The 24,774-nt window shown below is 43.5% G+C and overlaps 1 protein-coding gene across 1 annotated transcript in view; it reads right to left on the bottom strand.

The window, feature by feature from the left end:
• The window catches only part of LOC145390425 (uncharacterized), a 94,760-nt gene extending 73,339 nt beyond the window's left edge, over positions 1-21,421 (bottom strand). Inside the window, exons 1-2 of the mRNA XM_080265354.1 lie at positions 20,109-21,421; positions 4,270-4,453 (exon numbers count right to left, since the gene is read on the bottom strand). Of these exons, the coding sequence (XP_080121480.1) occupies positions 4,270-4,453; positions 20,109-21,421 (1,497 nt within the window). The remainder of the gene's footprint in view (positions 1-4,269; positions 4,454-20,108) is intronic.
• Between the last annotated feature and the right edge of the window lie 3,353 nt (positions 21,422-24,774).

Below are 24,774 nucleotides of genomic sequence, written 5' to 3' on the forward strand. Positions count from 1 at the left end.
ATAAATCAACCAAGAAAATCCATCAGTAATATCGAATCAATTGTCTTTACTTAGAAAAATAAAGGATGATTTTAAGAGTCCAAGAATGTCTTAAAAATTTACCTAAAGATAATTAAGGGTCCAAAAACATCTTAGATTTTTCTTAAGTAAACGTTAATTAGTTTTATTCACCTTAGGATATAAATTTCCTTGACCTGGGGGAGACCTGTGCTACAAATTAACCAAAATATATGCAGGCGATTAGGTCTTTTCTGGAGCGAGGATTCCACGAGCTGGATTAATGTGTCAGTGAATGTGTGGCCCACTCCACTAGGTAGGCTGCTGATTGTTCCCTCATTTTCTTAGCCTGTTTTCGCCTTCCTTGTTTTCTGGATCTTACCTCAGTCCATCGTTAAAAAAATAGTATGGATAGTTTTTCATTTATTCTCTGTACGATAAGAGGTCATTTTAGGTCATATCTGGCAATCGTTATCTTATTCTTATCACACAGACTCTTAAAAGATAAAGGGATAAAGGAAATGATAGCAATCCATACGCCAGGAAGCTTGAACATAAAAAGGAGGAGTACAGTACCTGAATCAATAGTGCCTAATTAAAAAGGAAAATAACAACAGGAGGGGAACCATTAGGGAGATCACCTGGTTAAGGGTTAATAGTCAGTCACAGGCCTTCATTAACCTTGTGTAATTATACGTAGTTATTGGAGATAGACAGACAAATAGATAAATAGATAGCTAGATAGATAGTTAGACAGATAGACAGACGGACTGACAGACAGATAGAGATAGATAAAGAGAGAGGGGGGACTATACTCAGGTTTCGCTCGCTCCCTCTCTTTCTCTCTCTCCCTCTCTCTCTCTCTCTAATAACCCCTCCCCAGCAGCTGAATGGGGTGGGGGTGGGAGCAGGTGGTAGGTTCGATATTTCATTATTCATTCCTTGCTTCCTAAATGTCAGTGAACACCTGGATAGCTTACCTGGAATTACCTTTATGAGAGAGAGAGAGAGAGAGAGAGAGAGAGAGAGAGAGAGAGAGAGAGATTCCCCCTCGACTCTTATGGTATTATACAGAGGTTGGGAGATGCGTGGTTCCCTAACAATTTAATTCCCTTACAGCTTTTTAGTGCTGCCTTATTTTTAACAATTTTACAATGAGCACTTTCGCCACGAGAGGTCTGCCCTAAATCTGACTGACATTATTTAGAGGTAAAAAGAAAATGAAAGGCTGACTAAGAGGGTGTATGTAGGTGAGGTGGAGGGAGGGAGAGGGAGAGGTAGACCGAGGATGAGGTGGAGGGATGGAGTTGAGAGGTATATGAGGGAAGGGGGGGTGAGTTGGGGGGAGGGTAGTCAAATGGTGGGTGACAGAGCGACTTGGAGGTGTTTTGTCTGCGGCCACCCTTTGCGGGATTAGGGCGTCGGGCTATAGATAGATAGATAGATAGATAGAAAAAGAAAATGAAAAATAAGTCCCCATTATGAAGTCAAAATATCTATACCTCGACATGATCATCTAAAAAAAAAAGATGAAAAAAAGGAGAAAGCTAGACTGATATAACCATGACCACCAAATGTGTTTAAATTTACCTTGAAAACAGGAATGCCAACTATACCTACGCTCTCTCTCTCTCTCTCTCTCTCACGCATACTATCCTTTTTTTCGCTTTCCCTAACACGAGTATGTAGTTCTCGCCTCTGATTCATGGTTCAATTAGCTGTGTGTGTGTGTGTGTGTGTGTGTGTGTGTGTGTGTGTGTGTGTGTGTGTGTGTGTGTGTGTGTGTGTGTGTGTGTGTGTGTGTGTGTGTGTGTGTGTGTGTGTGCCAGCAGGGGTAACAGCAAAAGGAATGAAAGAGGAAATGAAGGGAAACATGAATGAATGAATGAATGAATGAATGAATGAATGAAGGAAGGAAGGAGGGAGGGAGGGAAGGAAGGAAGGATGGAAAAAATGAACGAAACATTCTACTTCACAATGGGTTCTAATGTAAACATGTGTCAGGTAAGGATACAAAACACACACACACACACACACACACACACACACACACACACACACACACACACACAAGCCCGGGGATGGAAGGGCAACAACTCGCTAACGGGATATCATTTATCTTTTCGCGCCAGATTCGAAATTTGACCAATGACGTTTATATTCAATTTTGACGTCGATGCGTTTCACAGCTACCACCCAAAAAAAAAAAAAAGCTTCTAGATAGTTTTAGGCTGTCAAAATTTAGTGCCCAAACAGATAGACAAACAAACAGATAGACAGACAGACAGGGAGACAAACAGACGGAAATGCTCGACCAAAAACATTCCCCACCCACTACCCGGTCGGTAAAAAGGATGCAGTCACGACCCCTGGTTACTGAGGCCATTCCACCTGTCCTTCAAGCCTCCCCTCCCTCAGGTAAACACGCTCCCACGCTCACCTCGCCCCACCTGTGTTTTGTCTCACTGGGGGTGCGAGAGGACACTGCTTCTTCACCACGAGATAACGAAAAAAGACCACGGGAATAAATTCTCTCTCTTTCTCTCTCTCATATATATATATATATATATATATATATATATATATATATATATATATATATATATATATATATATATATATATATATATATATACAATTTCGTAGTTTTATTATTTCTATGAGCGATGGACACTTTCTTTCCACCATGTACAAATACCCTAGCATTTTCTTAAAAAAAAAAAAAAATTGAAAAAAGAAAGCACTGAATACTGAAGGTCTGGAAATATTGTCAAAAAAAAAAAAAAAATGAAAGAAAGAAAAGAAAAGAATCGAAAATCAAGATAAGTAATTTCGAGATACCTGGATGAATTGTGTTTTGAAAGACCAGGTCGATGGTAGAGGACAGACAGACAGAGAATATTTCAGAGTTAAGCTTTTCGCATGATCTTTTCCTGTGTGTGTGTGTGTGTGTGTGTGTGTGTGTGTGTGTGTGTGTGTGTGTGTGTGTGTGTGTGTCTCTGTGCATGTGTATGCGTGTGTATATGTCTAATCTGCAAATTTTCGCCGGACATTCCAGGCAGCATCTACTGCTCACTCTCTCACGGAAACAGGATGGAGGGGAGAGGAGGAAACAGGGGAGAGTAGGGGAAAGAGAGGACAAAGGAAATACCACTCCACATCCCCGTTTCCCCCTCCACTTCAATTACCCTTACCCTCCCCACTTCCCTTTCCACCTCAATTACCCTGTTCTGTTATACTCTGCCAATCCATTCGTCCACCTCTCGTCCTCGCTTCGTATTTTCACTTCTCACTTCACCTCTTTGCTCCATGATTCGCTCTACCTCCTCCATTTCACTCCTTCACTGTCTCTCCTCTGATTCACTTCCCCACTTCACACCTCCACTTCGTAATCCCTTGCCAAGTACTTCCCTGCTTATCTCCTCAATCTCACCCTCAACTGATAAGACTGATAACAGGTAATATCACTTCTTCCCACTTCACATCCCCATTTCAATCCTCCCATTCAGTTCCTCGTCCTCAGCCCTTTCCCATCACTTCCCTACACTTCACTTCCCCATTCCAATTCCCTCCCTTCACTTCTTCCACTTCCTCGTCCTCTGCCTTTCCCAACACTTCCCTACACGTCACTTCCCCATTCCAATTCCCTCCATTCACTTCTTCCACTTCCTCGTCCTCTGCCTTTCCCAACACTTCCCTACACGTCACTTCCCCATTAAAATCCCCCCCATTCACTTCCTCGTCCTCTGCCCTTCCCAACGTTTCCGTACACTTCACTTCCCCATTTCAATCCCCCCCATTCACTTCCTCGTCCTCTGCCCTTCCCCAACGGCCAACACTTCCCCACACTTCACTCTCCCCTTCAGCGACTTCAGAGGGACGCCCACAATGCACCACGACCGGGAAAAAGAAGCGGAGGAACAAAACACGGTCGCGGTGTGTGGCTGGCGTGGGGAAAAGGGAGAGAAAAAGAGAGAAATGAATAAAAGAGCAGCGAAAAAGAGAGGAGAGTGAAAGGGAAGGAGCGGTGGTGTTTTGTTGTCTGCTGATGTGAGGGTTTGTGGAAGTGAATGAAGGAGAATTTGGATGGTTGGGATGGTGGTTCCTGGAAATGATGGATGGTTGAGTAGCGGAGTAAAGGGTTAATGGATGGATGGATGGAACATAAGAGCATAAGAAATGAAAATAGCTCGAGTAGGGCCGTAAAAATAGATGAATAGAAATAAATAAATAAATATATAAATAAAATATAAAAATCCCTGCATTACTCACCATCCACTTCAGGCAGTTCAGGCAACCCATCTGCGCGGCGGCATGTATGGGCGACATGCCGTCCTTGGCCCTGAGGTCTAGACGGCCCCCTGCAGACTCCACCAGGTACTGCAGCACCTCCAAGTGGCCCTCCTGAGCGGCCAGGTACACGGGCGTCACGGCGTTGTCCATCTGCGCGTTGGCACTGAAGGAGGAAAAAGGTGGCACTGTTAGAAAAAGGTGGTGAGGTGTTGCAGGTGTTTTGTAATATCACTGTAGTCACCATCATCATCATCATCATCATCGCAATCGTCAATATTTTTGTTGTTCATCTGCCCGTTGGCACTGTAGAAGATGAGAAAGATGGCACTGTTAGAGGAATTAGAGTATTATCATTTATAATGTCAACATCATTATCGACGTCGTCATCATTATCAACATCAACTTCGTCATCGTCAGTATCTACCTGTGCGTTGGCAATGCTAAAGGAAATGGAAGAAGATGAAATTGTTAAACACACACACACACACACACACACACACACACACACACACACACACACACACACACACACACACACACACACACACACACACACACACACACACACACACACACAAAAGTACATCCAAGGAATATTAATTTACCGTGTACTCGTATTATCATTTTTTTTTATGGTAATCATCATCATCATCGTTATTACTACTCTCATCGACATCGTAACTGTCTTTCAGTTACCTTAGCTGGCACGATGGGAGGAAGAAGAGGAAAGTGAAAAAGGAGAGGTGTTCGCTTTCAATATTATCATTATCACCGTCTTGAAGGTAACTCAGCTATTTCGTTACTTCATCGCGGACTATTCACACTCATAACGAATTCATAAAAACGAGAGGATAACCACGGCCAACCAGACAGACAGAAAGAATGAAAGACAGACAAAGAGACAGAGAGAAAGACAGATTCCAAGGTCTGAATGAGGGCGGAGGCGGCAAACACACAGACAGCAACAACAAACATGGCCGCCACAATGGACAATAAAACTGGATGCTGTAATGTTGTGGTCAGCGTTGGGTAAAAAAAAAAAATCTAGATCGGGATAAGGGTTAGCTTTCTGAGTCAAGCCCACAGTATTTGGGATAGGTGTAATTTGTGCTATAGTGTTTTTATTCCAACTGGGCCTAAAATTGCCATCTCTCCATCTTTAATACCGGTACTGATTTGTAGTGAAAGATGAACACTAGAATACGGAGTTACTCACAAGGAAGTGCTATGAAAAAGGATGTAAAGCCGCAGTATTGTCTTTTTCTGCCACTGAACTAAGTGAAATAAGCTGCAAAGAGACGAAAATCTGGGCCAGGTTAAGATGAAACGGGTATAGGATAGGAGACATACTGTGATAATGAGGATTAAGGGTGTGGTTGGATTAGGATTAGTAATTAAATCGCTTGGCCTAAATAAACTTCGAAACAGGTATCATTTATAGAAGACTGTGTACATTAAGCAGATGAAAGACGATATATGCCAAGACAAATTCGAAATTAGTCAGAAAAACTAGGTCAGTCGCAAAGTTACATCCAAATTAAACTCAAATTTTTCCAGAATTAAATTGCCAATCTTATACCCGTAAAAGAAAACCCAAATTCAAACTCTGGAAAAAAAAAAAAATCTGGTTTAAATAGACAGAAATTTAAGACATTTTTTTCCGCAATCTGACTTGGAAAAACGGCTGGAAAAAAAAAAAAAACACTGGGTCTGTTTGCCTGTTTTATTTTGCTGTTTGTGTAAATTTGCGTGAGGGTTTGCTCGAGTGAATTTCAGGTATATTAAGGGAATAAAAGCTCACCTGCACAGTTAGGTTCTCTCTCTCTCTCTCTCTCTCTCAGGCAACAGTTAGCATTAGTGGGACTCTGATGACAATTCTCACCCTGGGGGACTCCGCTAGGGAAGATGTGCTGGAACTGGGCTGCCACGATCTCACACACACACACACACACACACACACACACACACACACACAGAACCTGGTTTGTGCAACAAAGAACACCACGGTCCAGCAACACACAGGCACCCGTGTACACGTTAATTACAGCGGAAGTTGCACAGGTAAGCGCGGACACACAGGCTCATTCACACACACACACACACACACACACACACACACACACACACACACACACACACACACACACACACACACACACAACACAGAGGCATACCCAAATAAATACACACACGTACATAAATATTTACCGAGAGAGAGAGAGAGAGAGAGAGAGAGAGAGAGAGAGAGAGAGAGAGAGAGAGACAGAGAGAGAGAGAGAGAGAGAGGTGAAATCAGGGATGACTGCTGCAGAGGTCATTGGTCCTATACAAACCCATCATATATAGAGGTGGAGTGCAGTGCTATAGAGCAGGGGTGTGACAGAGGAGCAGGGGTGTGACAGAGGAGCAGGGACCCACACAGTTACGGGATACGAGGGGATATAGAGCCACAGGAATGTAATATAGAGCTTATGGGATATTTACATGTGTTGATAGAGCCATTGGGAAGTAGTCAATGGAATATATATACACAGCTATGAGGATGCTGAAGAAATACAGAGTCATACAGGAATTGATAGAGGTACAGGACTATACAGAGCTACAGGGGCATATAGGCTCGTATTCTCGTGCGGCAAGGAGGCTCCCTAGCACCTCTTCCTTAGCGATTTATTTCTGGATATGGCTGGTTAGCATTCTTTTGTACGTACGTTATTTATGCAGAGTATGGAGATATTTGAAGGCTTTATGTAACACAGAATAGGTCAGCAAGGTGTAATAAGCAAAATAAAACGCCTAGGAAAAGGTGTTAGGGAGTTCCTTAGATGAATCCCTCCCGAAAACAGTAAAAAGTTTATAAGTAATGTCAGTAATTATCCTTCATTATTGTTAGGTCTCTTATATTTCTTTTTTTTGCTTATGGCCAGACGAGTTTATAAATAGTAGGGGGAAGCGTGCATTCAGTTTTTTTTCTGTGTGTGTGTGTGTGTGTGTGTGTGTGTGTGTGTGTGTGTGTGTGTGTGTGTGTGTGTGTGTGTGTGTGTGTGTGTGTGTGTGTGTGTGTGTGTTTTAGATTAATTTGCTCTGGGATAAGCCATTTCCTCCTAAGCCTACAAACTGGCTTGAAAGTTAGAATCATGTCAGTCGTGTTAGGCTTTAGATCTAGCACTTCTATTCCCCTGGCGAGAACTTTATAATCATGCAATATAATTAAGGAAAAAAACCCACAAAGCCAGATACCTGTCCTTCAATGGGGGTTTAGTTTGCAATCTCTCCGTCAAGGATTTTATGACATGGATTTTAGTTTTACTGTTTCCTTAATTTCTATCGTGGACTGAAATTTATAGAAAGCCTCTCCTGTGTCCATCATCCAATTCGACACGTAAAAAAAATAATAATAATAATAATATAAAAAAAACTTCGAGGGCGTCAGATGGCGTTCCGTGGCCTACTGTTCAAGAGCAATCAATGGCAAACTGGTCAATAGGAGAGGAGCAGGCTGGAGAGATGAGCAGAGTCAGTAGAAGTAGGCAGTCAGCAGATCTGAGCAGAATTTTAGTAGTAGAGTATGAAGAGTCCGTAACGAGTAATGCAGAGGCAGCAGTAGTTTGCAGGCGGGTAGGGCAGTTAGCAGATTAAAGCAGAAGTAGTAGGAGAGTCCGAAGAGTCAGCAAGGGAGTAAAGGAGAGTTAGCAGTAATCAGCAGAGAGTAGAACAGTCAGCAGAGAGAAGCAGAATCAGTGGGAGAGTACGAATCGACAAGAGGGTATAGGAATTAGCAGTAAAGCATAGTATGGCAAATGAGAAGTAAGCAGAAGGGTAGAGCAGAATCAGCATTAGAGTATGCAGAAACAGCCTAGCAGAAGAGCAATGCAGAGTTAGCAGGAGAATGGAGAGGAGTTAGTTGTAGAGCAGAGGAGGGTTTCTAGAAGAGTAGTGTAGTGTGAGGGAGAGTTAGAAGGAAGAGTGTCACTAAGCTGAGTTAATAGGTCTAAGAGTCACGGTTTCCAAGTGTGTGTGTGTGTGTGTGTGTGTGTGTGTGTGTGTGTGTGTGTGTGTGTGTGTGTGTGTGTGTGTGTGTGTGTGTGTGTGTGTGTGTGTGTGTGTGTGTGTGTGTGTGTGTGTGTGTGTGTGTGTGTGTGTGTGTGTGTGTGTGTGTGTGTGTGTGTGTGTGTGTGTTTTACTACACTGAATAAACAAGGGGGATGGATAGAGATGATGATGATGATGATAATGAAACAGATACACTCACAGACAGAACGAAAGACAAGAGATAAAGCTGGTGGTGATGGTGCGACAGAAAGATGACAGACACAGGGACACAGCTGGTGATGATGCTGCTACGACCCCGACACCAGCGTCACGTCAACACCTGCCGACATTACCGACACCTGACACACCGCATGAGGGATCTACACCGACAAACTGCCCATATGTTTATCGCTTCAGTACGGTGACAACTTCTGCTCCTGCTACTACCCAACGACCTTATTCAGCTCAGGAGACACTGCCGATGCAAGACGAAGATAAAAAAAAGGTGCCACAACTTCTCATCGTGAGCAGAAGAGCTTAAATTCACTACCACCCCCACTGCAACAGGTAGGGGTGTGTGGATTCAGCCGGAAGTCAAAATTACGTGACCTGCAGTGGTCAGGTGGGTCCGAGCACCACACAGATGAAGGTGCTTTACGGTACGGTGTTTTTACAAGCAAAAACGTCAAGTAAGCAGCCAAACCTAGAAACCCGTGAGGAAGGACACAATAGGTTCTGTTTAAGTCGTGGTCGTGCAGCTCAAACCACAAAACATTAGTAGCTTCTTCCCCCACACTGAAGACTGAGAGTTTTGGTGGCCGTGGCAGTGGGGAGGTGAGGCTGAGTGTAAGAGTTGAGTAAGAGTTGAATGAAAGCGTCTAAGAGTGGCAAGAGTTTAATATGAATGGCGTCATCGTAGTGCAGGAGTTAATGAGAAAGTCAGGTTAACAGGATGGCTAAGTATTAATACATGCAAGATAATACGACACGCGTTAAACAGCCAAAAATAGGCGACCGTGAACAAGGACATTAGCTGTACGTATTGCAAAAACTGTAAAGAAAAAAAAAAAGGACAAATATCAGATAAACAGATAACGAGGAAGTCAATTTCTATATGTTACAAAGTAAATGGGAAAATATATTAAATAGGCAGTGGAAAACATAACGCCATGAGGAAGGACATTAAATGAATTGTTAACACTGGTATCAAAAAACCCGCAAACCTCAACAACACCTTCCTGTACACTTCAAGCTGATGGTGTAAGTAGCAGTGGTCAGGAGCAACTCTCAGCCTTGGGTTTTATTTTCTACGTCTAAATAATTAAATAAACACATAAAAATAGATACATAAAACGCTGAGAAAGAGGTGTTACTATAGTCAGTTTATATTAAGCTGACAAAGACCCCTAACCCCTTTCAGGTCAGTTGGTGACATGTGTAATCAGATTGGAAGGTTGATCTGGCTAGTAAACAAGAAGACTCACTCCAAATTAACTATGGCTTAAAGAATTGCATGCAACCACGATTTAGTTTTCAAGCTGTGATTACCCCAGTTCCACCAGGTGAAAATAAACTGACTTTAGATTTCATTACGTAAACGGAAATGTGGACGGAAGGTATCATAACGAGCATCCTCTGTACCTTTTCCTAGTATGAGCAGTACACACACACACACACACACACAAACAGGAGTAAACACCATAACGGGGAGCACAGTTCACACCAGCTTAGCCATCTGACCGCTCTCACCCTCCCGCCAAAACACCAAAAAAAACACGACAGTCAGAGCGATGAGGGGACACACTAAGCTGATCAAATTATCAGTGAACCATTTTACAAGAGCAGTTAATTACATGAAATAGGGACCAGTGATTTATGGCAACAGCTTCACGTGTAATTAAATGGTACCTGAATCAATTTAGAGGCGCAGGTAATTACATCAACAGTTTCCCAGTAATACTAACCCTAGGTGTTCTTCCTCCAGGTAACTATGCAAGTCTTTCACCTCTGCCTTCGATTTTCAGCCTTAGAATACACGCAATAGGCCTGTATCTAGACGTGTAGGCTATAACTATACTAATCACAATTTTGACTTTCTACTGATCGACATTAACTGGAGAGATGATTAATTCTCCTTTCACGCATTTGTTCTTACTCAATCTAGCAGTCATAGCCATTTACATATCACCCATCTTTCTAGGCTACCGCATTTCATAGTTTTTAATGGTAGGAAAACAAAGTCCCTGGCAGTAGTTTACATATTACTGGGAAAAATACGCCAATTGCCCAAGAAATAGAGATTCCGCAGACCCTGCAACTCCTTATATAGGATCTGAAACTGCACATACAACGCGGCCAACACACTGAGTACCCTATCACAAGACCATAAGGCGTATCATAAATTTGTCAACAATGCTAGTATCATTAACGCACCCTAAATGAAACGCAGTACTGTTCGTTAGCATCATTAAGAGCACAAGGAGAGTGAGAATGTTATTATCTTCGTTAGTGTTAGTAGAGTGAGTGGGTGGGGGGGAAGTGGAGGTGATCCGTAACGAGGTATTAATAACAGTTCTAAATTATATGATATGAATGGAGTTCCTCAGTGGCGTATCCTGTGTCTGGCCTAAATACACACATACTAAACCTCTCGCCACAGCACGCACGCACACACACACACACACACACACACACACACACACACACACACACACACACACACACACACACGCACCACCATCACCACTGTCTCTATCAAAACCTGAAACCTTTTATACCGTTATTGTTGGTACTGATGTCTTAATTTTACCTTAAGGACATCATATTCTTATTATTTTCTGCCTATTTCATTTAACTTACGACGGGACAGATGACGGCTGCATTACCTCTCTAGTTCTTAAAATCCCTCCTAAAGTTACAGAATAGTCTATGGGAGGCAGCAATGAAGTAAAAATTCCGTCGTCGTACTGAAAGGGCTAATAATTACGAAAAAATAATAATAATGGTGTTGTTATAGTGGTCGTTAATCCGCAGCTGTGATATTTGCTGCAGAAAAAATAATGCAATGATTGAGATGTCTGTGGTAGTGTGTGTGTGTGTGTGTGTGTGTGTGTGTGTGTGTGTGTGTGTGTGTGTGTGTGTTAAGTGGAGGACGGACCAATTAATACCCAATAAGCACAGCGGAAACAACGAATATTATATAAACATGTGTCCTTCCCTGAGCAAACGCAAGATACTAACGGTGAGGCTGATAACGATAACAGCGAAATCCCTTCACCCCGAGAACCTCACTCGTGCTTGTTACTCCCAGACGGTTTTCCTCGGCTTACACCCGCCTTGGCAGTGAAGGAGTTAACCCTTTCCTTACGAGTAGGTCTTTTATTTTGATCACATTACTAACAAACGATTTTTTCTTTTTTCTTTTTTTTTCAATTCAACCACTGAAATATTAGATAAAACCACAACAAACTACTGTGATTTATATTTCGTGGATCCACTGTCTTTCCACATTGCACCTTTTAATGGCAGAAAATAAAGAAATAAAATAAAATAAAAGTGATATCCAGAGACTGAGCAAAGTTTGGTAGTAAATCTGGGGCAAAGTCAGTCACTGTGATTCTTCTCCTACTTTACTGATTAATTATGTCCTCTCCAGACGACCTTATTCACCTTAGGAGAGATTTATTATACTAGAAGGGTTAATGAAGGCTATATCTAATCTCCCCAGTTCGTAAAGATTATCCAAAGCCACAAATAAATCCTAAAGTTCTGGGATTAAATGACTGAGATGTGTGTAGATGCGAGAAACTGTGTCCACGTGTGTGCCGTGATGATGGTGTTGCTCTGCTCTGTGTGTGTTAAGTAAATGTTGGGAGGAGCGAGAATTTTAGCGCTATTTAAGTGTTTCTGTTGATTCTGGGGGAAAATATAACGCACCGTAAGATAAAACCAGAAATCACTGCGGTGGATTGGTGGTGTAGAGTCACTTTAATAGGAATAATTTACATCTATACTTAAATATATACCAACATAACCATATCTATAAAAAAAACATAAGCGGACATTAGAGATATTAAATGTACATAGTTATATATATATTTTTAACACTTTATCTGTTTCTGTTCATTATTTTCATACTCATAGCACACTACATCCACAAAACTCTCTCTCCCTCCCTCTCTCTCTCTCTCTCACACACACACACACACACACACAGTTTCACCGCCTGGTCTCGAATGCAGCCGTAATCCCCTTAGGACCATACTTGTCCTCCTTACCAAGCCCACCTTGAAAGTGTCTAAGGTCTTCCTTTTCTCTCTCTCTCTCTCTCTCTCTCTCTCTCTCTCTCTGTCTTGTTTGTATTTTGTTCCTCTTTTCTTCTTTCCTCAATTTCTGTTTCGGTTCTCTTTCCTTTTTCCTTCTGCCTGTTTCCTTCATTTCTCTCTCTCTCTCTCTCTCTCTCTCTCTCTCTCTCTCTCTCTCTCTCTCTCCACGAAACAGCTGGGCCTCAGAAAGTGATGAGTTGCAGGATCCAGGAAACACAACTCACCACACGTCACACCAGCGAATTCACCACTCATTCACCACACACACACACACACACACACACACACACACACACAACAAAGCACCACACACCAACACTCACCACTTCATATATTTCTCTCCCTCATCAATCACTTAATTTACACCAATCTGAGGACACCCCCACGCACTTTGCAGCCGCCTAATCTCTTTACCACACACTCTGCAGCTGTTGCTCTCTTTGCCATGCACTGTGCAGCTGTCTACTCTCTTTTACCACACATTTTGCAGCTGTCATTTTCAGTTACTTCCTTCCCTGCAACTGTCTTATGTACCGTACCCCTCTCTGCAGCTGTCTACTCTCTCTCTCTCTCTCTCTCTCTCTCTCCAACTCTAATATCACACTCTACGTTTCCTTTTTCTATCCAATCTCACTTTTTTCGGCTCTCTACTCTCTTTGCCACACATTCTGCAGCAGTCCTCAGGCTTAAGAGAGAGAGAGAGAGAGAGAGAGAGAGAGAGAGAGAGAGAGAGAGAGAGAGAGAGAGAGACTACAGCTTCCAGCCCTCACCACAACCTCCACAGATATCTTCTCTCGTTAACCCACACCTCCCAGCTCTCCACCTCGTTCTGTTACCTCATCACACTCACCACCATCACATCACACCTCCTGCACATCACTCACACGCCACATCATCCCCAGCCCCTCACTTCTCTCACCTCTCCCCCCACACACTCTCATCTTAACTCATCTTTACTTGTCACTTACCTCTTCCTTACTCATCTCCACTCGCTCCCAGTTACTCACCTACATGTCCTCATTCACTCACTTCGCACCTTCACACACACACACACACACACACACACACACACACACACACACACACTCCACGCCTTAATTTCTCATCTCTCTCACTCACATTCCAGTCCCCTACTCCTCACCTTCACTCACCACACACTCCAGTCACTCATCTCCACTCATTCACGTCCACTCTCTCACTCCCCACTTATTCCACACGCGTTCACACTCACCACAACTCCCTCACACTCCACATACTCGATCTCCTCACTTCTCAAATTACCTCACTCACACTCATTTCCCAACTCATCTCCAAGCCCTCACTCTCCCACTCCTCATCTCCACTCACGTCCACTCCAAGCTTCCTGAGTGGGGGATAACACTCACACAGACGAGCATATCATTTGTTCTCACTCCTATTTCACTGCTGCTTCCATGGCATCACACTTAGAGGTATTATATGTATTTATATTGGTTCTCAGTCAACATGATACACTCCCGCTACATAACTGCTCTCTCTCTCTCTCTCTCTCTCTCTCTCTCTGTATTGTATGTGAGTGTGAGTGAGTGTGTGTGTGTGTGTGTGTGTGTGTGTGTGTGTGTGTGTGTGTGTGTGTGTGTGTGTGTGTGTGTGTGTGTGTGTGTGTGTGTGTGTGTGTGTGAACCAGCGCTACGCCACCTGCACACACTGAATCTATCTTAATATTTGCCCACCTGTACCCACCTGATCTCTTGATAATAGAAAGTTTATACACGTGGTCAATCGATCGCCACTTCCTGCACACGTTACACACACACACACACACACACACACACACACACACACAAACGCAAACAAAAATGACCACCAGAGGTTAATTTTTTTCCAGTTCGAAAAGTATCTGAATAAAATCTTTTGAACAAAAATGTTTCTGATTGAAACATCTGAATTAGAAATCAGCTGAATAAACTCGCCTGAAGAAAGGACGAATAATGCAAGAAGAAGAAGAAGAAGAACAAAAGAAGAAGAAGAAGAAGAAAAAATGAAGAAGAACAAAAGAAGAAGAAGAAAAAATGAAGAAGAAAAAGATGATGATGATGATGCTGATGATTATGATGAAAAAGAAGAAGAAGAACAGAAGAAGAAGAAATGAAGTAGAACAGAAGAAGAAGAAATGAAGAAGAACAGAAGAAGAAGAAATGAAGAAGAACAGAAGAAGAAGAAATGAAGTAGAACAGAAGAAGAAGAAATGAAGAAGAACAGAAGAAGAAGAAATGAAGAAGAACAGAAGAAGAAGAAGAAGAAGAAAAAGAAGAAGAAGATGATGATGATGATGATGATGATGATTATGATGAAGAAGAAGAAGAAAACGAAAAAGAAGAAGAAGAAGAAGTAGAAGATGATGATGATGATGATGAAAAAGAATGATGAGGAGAACAAGAAGAAGAAAAAGAAAAAATAATAAGAATAAGAATAAGAAAAGAAGATGACACGATTGTTAGGGAAGTGGTTAATTGGAGTCTTAATCCTGTTGTGGTTAGGCCAGGAACCATCAAGAAAGTGGGGTGTGGTAGTTATGCATCAGCCCTCACCAAGGTCACATGAGGTCAGACTGGCTTTATTTTGTTTAGGTAAGGTCAGGTGAGGTCAGACTGGCTTTATTTTCTTTCTTTTTTAAGGTTAGGTTCAGATGAGGTTACACTGGCTCTAGTTTTCAAGGTTAGGTTAGGCTAGGTTAGGTTAGGTTATGCATCTAGTCTCATCTAGGTCAGCTTAAGTTAGGTTAGGTTAAAAGATCGTCCCACTATACTACATTTGCTTAATAATAATAATAATAATAATAATAATAATAATAATAATAATCTGGGAATCTTGCCATTACTGTGTTCAGGCGAGCTGTTAGGTGTAATTTGAGTCGCTTTGCATAACGGTGTGTGTGTGTGTGTGTGTGTGTGTGTGTGTGTGTGTGTGTGTGTGTGTGTGTGTGTGTGTGTGTGTGTGTGTATGAGAACGTGCTCTCACAATGGCACACACACAGAACTCATACGGACAGTGAGTGAGTCGCGTGTTTAAGTGGGCAAACAGATTAACACACACACACACACACACACACACACACACACACACACACACACACACAGTTATTTCCCCATCCCCAGAAAACCACAATATCTCGAAAATTATGTCACTAGGAAAACCGGGACGGCAAAATAACACATAAATGACAGATCAATAAAAAAATAAAAACAAAAGATCCACCTGGCCCCCATTATAAAATTCAAATGATGTAGATATACGAGAATGAACTAAGAGGTCAAATTACTAAGGCCGTCATATCATCACCATCATCATCATCATTATCATCATCATCATCACCCTTACCCTCTTTCTCACCATCTACAAATACGAAGGGTGTAGTGGTATTTTTCAGCCCTTACGGAATCTTTATGTGTATTTTCTTTTATTCATATACTTGGAATTTGAAAGAGTTATATAAAGCTCTCCCAAACTGAATAATATCTTCCGGTATCGAACAAGAATAATCGAAAAAGAAAGTGGTTTTCCTAGTAGCCAGCTCTCTCTCTCTCCCTCTCTCTCTCTCTCTCTCTCTTCTGTATTTGGTTCCTTTTGCCTTCTTTCTTCTATATCTGTTTCCGTTCTCTTTCCTTCTCTCTCTCTCTCTCTCTCCCGTCACCTAGTAAACTCGTCTGCGGCAGGCCACTCACTAATAGACTTAATTATGTGGCGGTCACGAGGGGGAGAGGAATAATGGATGGGTGGAGAGGAAGAGGAGAGTGGAGGGAATGGGGAACGGTAGAGAGAAATGGGAGAGAGGGAGGGAAACATGGGGGAGGGGGAGGAGGGAAAAGGGGAAATGGGGAAAGAGGTGTGGAATGTCGAGGAGGGGTGAATAGTGGAGAGAAATGAGGTGAATGGAAAGAAAAAGAAAGGGTAGGGTGAAAAATGAGGGAGGAAAGAAAGGGGAGGGAGGAAAAAAGAGAGAAGGAGGAAAGAGAAGAGGATGGTGGAGAGGAAGAGGGAAGTGGAGGAGAAAGAAAAGATTGGGAGGAAAGAAAAGGTGGAGAGAAAGAAAGAAAGACGGGGAGGATAAAGAAATGGCATGTGGGGAGGGGAGACTGAAATGGGGGAGGGAGGGGGAGAGGATTACCGTTACTTCTACCAATAATACGCTCAGTGTGCCGGGAGGGGAGAGTGAGGGAAGGGGAGAGGGGAGTGAGGGGAAGGGGGAAAAAGGGTGGGGGGATGGGCAGGTGTTGTGATGGAAAAACGGTGAGGTGGGTGGGGGAAGGTGAAGGTGAAGGGGGGTGCTTGGTTGTGAAAGGTCAAGGGTGGGGGAGTGGGGGAGGGGAGAATAGAGGGGAAAAGAGGGAGGGGAGGAGGGAAGGAGAAGGGATAAAAGAGAGGGAGGGAGGGAGGAGCTGAAGAGATAAGAGAAAGGGAGGAGGAGTTAGGGAGAGAGGAGGACGAGAGGAGATGAAAGTGAATGAAGGAAGGGAAGTGAGAAGGAAGGAGTCGGGAGGGTAAATGAGAAAGAAGTAGGAGTAATAAAAAAGAATGAATAGGTTAGGATGCGATGCTGAGGGTGACTGCAATGGAAAGGTAGAGAGGGGGAAGGAGGTGTGTCGACTGTTGAGGCAGTAGATTGTGAGTAGATTAAGTAGATAAACGGCAACAACAGAAATACCGTAAGCCCTGACAGACACCACCACAGAAGTAGACTATCACCATCAGCTTGGGTGTGGTCATGGTTAACGCAAAAGAAACGTGGAAATTTGCAGAGAATAAATTAGGTGAATCTTGATCAGCTATTCAATCTCTCTCTCTCTCTCTCTCTCTCTCTCTCTCTCTCAGATTAAAGGAAGTCTGGGAAGCATCTTGAAGGAGGAAAATAAGACAGCTTAAGATGATGAGGGTGGCTAGGATGGTAGGGATGATGAGGGAGGGTAGACAAAGGTGTGCTGATGAGGACAGGTGAGGATGGGTGCGGCTTGGTAGGGTTGGGTTGGGCGGCATCATCATTATCATCATCATCATCATCATCATCATCATCATCATCATCATCATCATCACCATCTTAACTGTACTCTTCTTCATCATCATCATCATCATTATTATTATTTTCAGCTTGGTCTTAGCCGTATTCATTATCATTCTCATTATTATCATTATTATTATTATGAAAGAGAGAGAGAGAGAGAGAGAGAGAGAGAGAGAGAGAGAGAGAGAGAGAGAGAGAGAGAGAGAGAATAACCGCTATGTGAATGAGGAGATGAGGGAGGAGAGGTGAACGATAACCGTCCAGAGCCCCAAAAAAAGAAAAAAAAAAGATAATTAGCCTTACGTGCTTTTTCCCACCGTCTGACCACCGCCATTACCACCATGACTATCACCATTACAGTCATTAACATCATCACTATCACCACCACACCACCACCACTACATTATCATCACTATCAACACATCCATCATTATCACCACTATATCATCACTGTCATTAACAACATCACTATCACCACCACTACATTATCATCACTATCAACACCACCATCACTATCACCACGATATCAACATTTCATTTAACAACATCACTATCACCACCACCACCACTACACTGTCATCACTATCAACACCACCATCACTACCACCACTACTTACATCACTATCACAACCACACTATCACCATCATCATTATCACCACCACTACACCAACACTCATCAACATCACTGTCACCACCATCATTATCACCGACACCATAACCATCACTCAGCAACATCACTATCACCACCACGACCATCACTCATTAACATCACTATCACCACCTGGAATAAACCTGGAATTACCTGGAATAAACCTGGTACTACCTGGAATAAACCTGGAATTACCTGGAATATACCTGGAATTACAAGTACCACCTGTAGTATCGAAGAGAGTGAAGTACAATGCATTAAAAAAAAAAAAAAAGTTTGACATCTGTATTGAGAGGTTTATGACTCGTAAAAAATTCTCTCTCTCTTTCTCTCTCGACCATAAAACTCCCTCCAGTCCCCTCAACGCCATCTGTCGGGCAGGTGAGACAAAGATGTTCGTTTGGTGTGGTATTTCCTGAGAGAGAGAGAGAGAGAGAGAGAGAGAGAGAGAGAGAGAGAGAGAGAGAGAGAGAGAGAGAGAGAGAGAGAGAGAGAGAGAGAGAGAGAGAGAGAGAGTCATACGGAGAAGAACTTAAGCACGAAGGACGAGGAGTAAGAACGTGGGAAAAAGAAGAGAAAGAAGAACGAATGAGGGAGATGAGTGAACGGTGTCATGAGGGAAAAAGGGGAAAAATAAGGGGAAATTATGTGAAGGACAGCGTGGAAAAAAGTCGGAAGAGGAAGATGAATAAGTGCTCAAAGAAGAGGAAAAAGAACACGAAGAAGAGGAACAAGTGATCAAAGAAGACGCGTTTGAAAATTTGAAAGGAAGGAAAAACTGAATGCACAACCCAATCCCTTATCGTGTTACAGACTTAAAACTAAACTCGTGTCTTTTAAATATCGTAGGACTTCGATACAGCGGGAAACAATGACAACAAAAAGATCGACCACAACAAGAGCCAGTGAATGAATGGGCTGTATTGCGTCTTTGGTTTACATTGTCTGCCGCACGCCCAAGCCTCGCCTCGGCACACTGCGGCGGCTGTGGAGCGGGAAGGAGGAAGTGACTGGGAATTACAGGGTGTGGGGTGTGATTAGGGGGATTGGTTCTTGACGTGCTTTAGATCATAAATAATTTTCTTTTTCTTTTAGCCCATTTGTTGCTATTTAAAGTGACTAACATTAATAGTTCTTTGGGATGCCTGCTGCTATGACCAGACTTTTCGTTATATGCTTTACTTGCCATATCAACAACAGCAACACCAACACCACCACCACCACCAACAACAACAACAACTACACGATGCTAACGTCTAACATGTTGCTGAAATTGGAGTCATGGGCTTACTATTTCAGTGGATATATTTTTACGCGACTGTCTAAAACATAAACACTAAAATACGAAATTCAGAACATACAAAATTGAAGAGTAAAATACACTTGGGAAAACGAAACCGAACAAAAATTGAGTATTTAAAGCAGTGGCGTAGCTGGGTGGGTGTGAGGGTGAGGGGGGTTGTGGGCCCAGGACCCTTCAGTTACACCCTTGGCGCTTTGGTCCCCTAAATGGCACCACCACTGGAGGTTTCCGATTATATAATGTGTGCACTCTGTACATCGGAGTCCTCCCCCACCTCCCCACCTCTAAAATAAAGGGCTTGGCCCCAACTAGGCACAGTTGTAAAGACCTAGCTATGCCACTGGTATTTACAAACAAATGCAATAATTTTCACATATTAGGGACACAAAAACTGAAAACTGAGAAGTAAACGAAATCAGCAGTTCCTAGACTCAAATAAAACACATTAGCACATTTACCTTCTCAGCACTCACCTGTCCTCATTATTCCTGTCCTCAGCTACAGAGGGCAATCTACTCAGACGTATCCCTCCACTTCCACCACCTCCACTTCTCTTGGACTCCTCACCACTATTTTCCTTTCCATCTCGTCCTCCCTGCTGTCTTTTACTCTCCACTTTATTTTTATATATTTCTGACTCATATTTCGGCTTATAATCACACCCGGTATTCATGATTTGATAGTGGTCGGTATCTTCGTCTTCAATCCGTCGAGGGGTCAACTCTCCATCACTAAGCGAGTCCGTGAGGTTGTCCGAGCAATTTGAACCCAGGATGGAGGAATAGGTGGGGTTGGTGGTGGGCAGGGACTTTGGTATGGGCGGACTGTTTTGGCAGGATTTGAGGAGGCCGAAATCGCTAGCCGTCAGGGTTCCTCTCCTCTGTAACGTGCTGGGGACGGAGGGAAGGGCGGGAAGGTCGAATGAACCAGCTTCGGATCGCCTCCTAGTCTTCTTCGGTAACGGTGGGGGTACGACGGTCTCGTAGGAATGAGTATCTTCCTCATGGTCAGCGAGGGATTGGCCTCTGGATTCAAGAGTGCTGGTGGAGTACATAATGTCCCTGAGTTCCGACAAAACCTTTCGCTCTTCATAGCCTCGGGTGCCAGAAGGTTCATAAACCTGAGTGAGGCTTCGTTGCGCCAGCCTGTAGGAGATCTGTGGTTTGATGCCCAATTCTGGCGGGGGGGCGTCTGTAGGGAAGGCCGTGATTGACCTCATGGACCTACGACTCTTGGCCTTGAACGACCCGCACGACCCCCTGCGGATGGTGCGCCTGAGGATCGTGCCATTGGAGAGCGAATCCACGCTGAACACATCGCTCTCAGGCTGTTGCGGCGACGGCGATGGGAGAGCCTTGAGTGAATTCCTGGGAGTGTCGCCCCTCTTGACGGTGCTGTGGGAACCCCCGGTGCTGCGGTTGTAGTAGCTGGAGTAATACCCGGGCTTGACGGACGTGAAGATCTCTCGGTGGATGCACACGCCATTACACGACTTGTTTTTGTAATTGCACAGGTAACACTCGCCGTGCCTGAAGGAGTGCGCCCGCTGTAGGTTCCTGAGAGCGTCCGCCACGAAGACACCTGGTCGCCTAGGAGCCATTGGGGAGCGCCGCGCCCCTGTCTTGGTCCCCTCACCCCGCCGCTTGGTGCTGAAGAGCGAGGAGTGGCGGGAGATGAGGGAGGGTCGCTTCCTATCCTGGAGAGAGACATCGGCTAGGTCCCCCACCGTGGCCCAGTCCAGCACGTTGACGCAGGTATTGCTCGATACACTCAACAAGCAGCCCATCGGGGGGGCGGCAGGGGCATACCAGCGTCCCCCTCGCTATGCCCAGATCACCAGCGGGTCACTACAAGGTCACAGTTTACACAGGATCACCTTGGCCCCTTGCAGTTCACCAGTCGGATTCGACATTTGTAATATGAACGACTTACCGCCATGAAAATAATCGTTTTATATGAACGGCCAAAAAGTTGAAACCAGTTGTTACTTCAATCTTGGAAGTATGAAACATGTAGACGTCGAAACTAAGCCATCTTTTCGGTCCAACACAAGAAACCACGAATGGGTTGGGTTGTTTCTCTGACCAACAGTACGATAATTTTCTCCGCAACAACGAATTAAGTCATCTTTTCCACTACACAGGCTATAAGAAACCAAGAATTCATTAGGTTTCTTTCCTTGCTTTCCGATTCTGAGAAAATCATGAAGTCACCTTTTTTGCTAAATACAAGAAAGCAAGAATAAGTTACGTTTTTTCTATACAACTTGGAAGCAGCCAACAAGTCGTTATGCCTACCACGTTATGACACAGCGAGGCATCATCACCCCCCCGCCACCACCTCCAGCACAGGTGTGAGGCAGGTGTCAAGGGCTCATCACGAAGCACTCCAGGGGTGATTCCACGTCGCTATGTTTGGTTTACAGCGGTCCCGGTCCCTTGTGCTCACTCCACATCACTTTTACCTTTGTCTCCGTTCCCTCATACTACCACCACATCACTTTTACGTTTATCTCTGTTCCCTCATACTACCACCACATCACTTTTACGTTTATCTCTGTTCCCTCATACTACCACCACATCACTTTTACGTTTATCTCCGTTCCCTCATACTCACTCCACATCACTAAGTTTATCCCCGTTCCCTCATACTCACTCCACATCACTTTTACGTTTGTCTCCGTTCCTTCATACTCACTCCACATCACTACGTTTATCTCCCTTCCTCATTCCACCTCACTCCTTTACGCTTTTTCTGAGTACTCTTGGCTAAACAAACAATACCTTTCCTTAGCGCCAACCATTAAGTGTTGTGGATTACGTCTGGCCAAGAATATTTTTAAGTAAACGAAGATTTTACCTCAGCTACTCGCTCCCTAAAATTCTCTGGCCTACGGTAGCTTCCACATCTCACAAAAGAGCATTATAAGACTAGATAATACCGTTACTTATAGTCATCAATCAAGTTTCTTCATCAATACAGCGTTTCTTGTGTCACATTTACCTACATGGAAGACGTCAACACCTTCAGTAAATAAAAGAGCATCAATTATCATCAGGTCGTCTTTCATTTATTGCCCCATGGAGATTTCTTTTCATTCTTTATTTCTTTTTGCAATTACAGGCTGAATGAAATCTGAAGGTAACAGGACTGAATTAAAGACGTCCTGAAGGTGAAGGAGATACTTGATGAACGACCTCCACCTGCTGGCTAGATGGCAAAAAGCAAACGTTACTCGGGGTGCGACAGCTGTGGTCCCGCTCTACGGTAACGCTACGGCTCCAGCGGCTGTTTGTTGTGGTCGCACCGCACACACACACACACACACACACACACACACACACACACACACACACACACACACACACACACACAATCACATCACAACCCACACCCATCCCCTCTACACACAATCACATCACAACCCACACCCATCCCCTCTACACACAATCACATCACATCACATCACAACACATCACACACACACACACACACACACACACACACACACACACACACACACACACACAGCACAGTCATCCAAAGGGGGGGGTGACTCCCTGACAGAACTGTTTGGCACCACATGAGCTAGTGTCGAGTATTTCCCAGGACAGATAGATTGATAGATAGATAGATAGATAGATAGATAGAAAGAAAGATAGACAGATCCGCAATTATCGTCACCACCCTCATTATCATTATCATTATCTTGTTATGACTACCTCTACTCTCATCATTACTATATCATCATCACAGTTATCATTATCACTACTATCATCATCACCATTATCCTCAGCATCATCACCATCACTACAATTATCATTACCATTATCCTAGACATCATCATCGCTACCACCATCATCATCACCACTATCATGAGTACTATCACACGACATCATCATCATCATTTCCATCATTATTATCACTATTATCATCTCCGCCACAACCACGATGATGATGATGATGATACAGTGCAATTTTTCAAGCGTGGAACTGTGTGTTGTGTGATGCTCACATTTTTTACATCATAAACTTCGCCTAAACACACACACACACACACACACACACACACACACACACACACACACACACACACACACTAAAAAAAAAAGGAAATACCGGTACCGTAATGTAATCATTTTTTTTTAACCCTTCTTTACCCTCCTCCCCATCACCATACATTTCCTCTCTCTCTCTATCTCTCTCTCATTAATCTTTCTCCCTTCTTTCCCCCCCCCTTCTTTTTATCTTTCCTCTTCTCCTCCTAGTCTTACTGTCCCTCTCCCCCTCCTTTCTCTCTCCCTTTTCCTCCGGGCATCTCCTTTCCCTCATCAATCTTATCTCCCTTCTCTCTCCTTCCTCCCTTCCCTCTATCCTTCCTCACATCGAGCTTCCAAGTCCCCTCCTCCCTTCCCCATCCCTCCTATTTTCATCCTCATTCTCTTCTCCCCACATCTCTCTCCCCTCCTCTTCCCTTCCCCATTCTCCCTTTCACCCCCCTCCCTCTCCTATCCACTCTTCACGCAACAATAATTTCCCACTCAGCCCTGTCCACTGTGGCCCGGAAGTAGTGAGGGGGAGGTCAGGGTGAATTAGAGGTGGTCAGGGTGTGAGGGGACGGTATGTGGGGCAGGGAGGGTGAGGGGGAGAGAAGGGGAGAGTGAGGGAGAGACAGAATCAGTGTGAACGAGAGTGAGTGAGGGGTGAATTCGTGTGTGTGTGTGTGTGTGTGTGTGTGTGTGGTTATTTTCTCTGGCACGAAGTCCTTTCTGTTCTACTCTTATCACCATTATCCAGACGATTTATTTAGCTTAATAAAATCGTCTGGGCATGAGGTTAGAAATGAACTCCAATAACCCCTTCGGCACCATAACCCCTCAGCTGGAGAAAACCGCCTCTCAGAAAAAAAGAAAGAGGGGAAAGAAAGAGATTAAACAAATAAGAGAAGGAAAGAAAAAGAAAGAAAAATAAAAGAAAGAAAGAAAGAAATTGAAAGAAAAATATAAGAAAGTAAAATACAAGAAAGAAAAACAAAAAATAAAGGAAAGAAAAAGAAAGAAAAACAAAGAAAATAAAAGAAAAAAGAAAAAACAAAGAAAATAAAAAAATGAAAAAATAAGAAAGAAAAATGAAAGAAAG

Source organism: Coenobita brevimanus, chromosome 14 (assembly GCF_032717465.1).
Source record: "Coenobita brevimanus isolate Jiangsu-jjx chromosome 14, ASM3271746v2, whole genome shotgun sequence".
In the NCBI taxonomy this organism is placed as follows: Eukaryota; Metazoa; Arthropoda; class Malacostraca; order Decapoda; family Coenobitidae; genus Coenobita; species Coenobita brevimanus.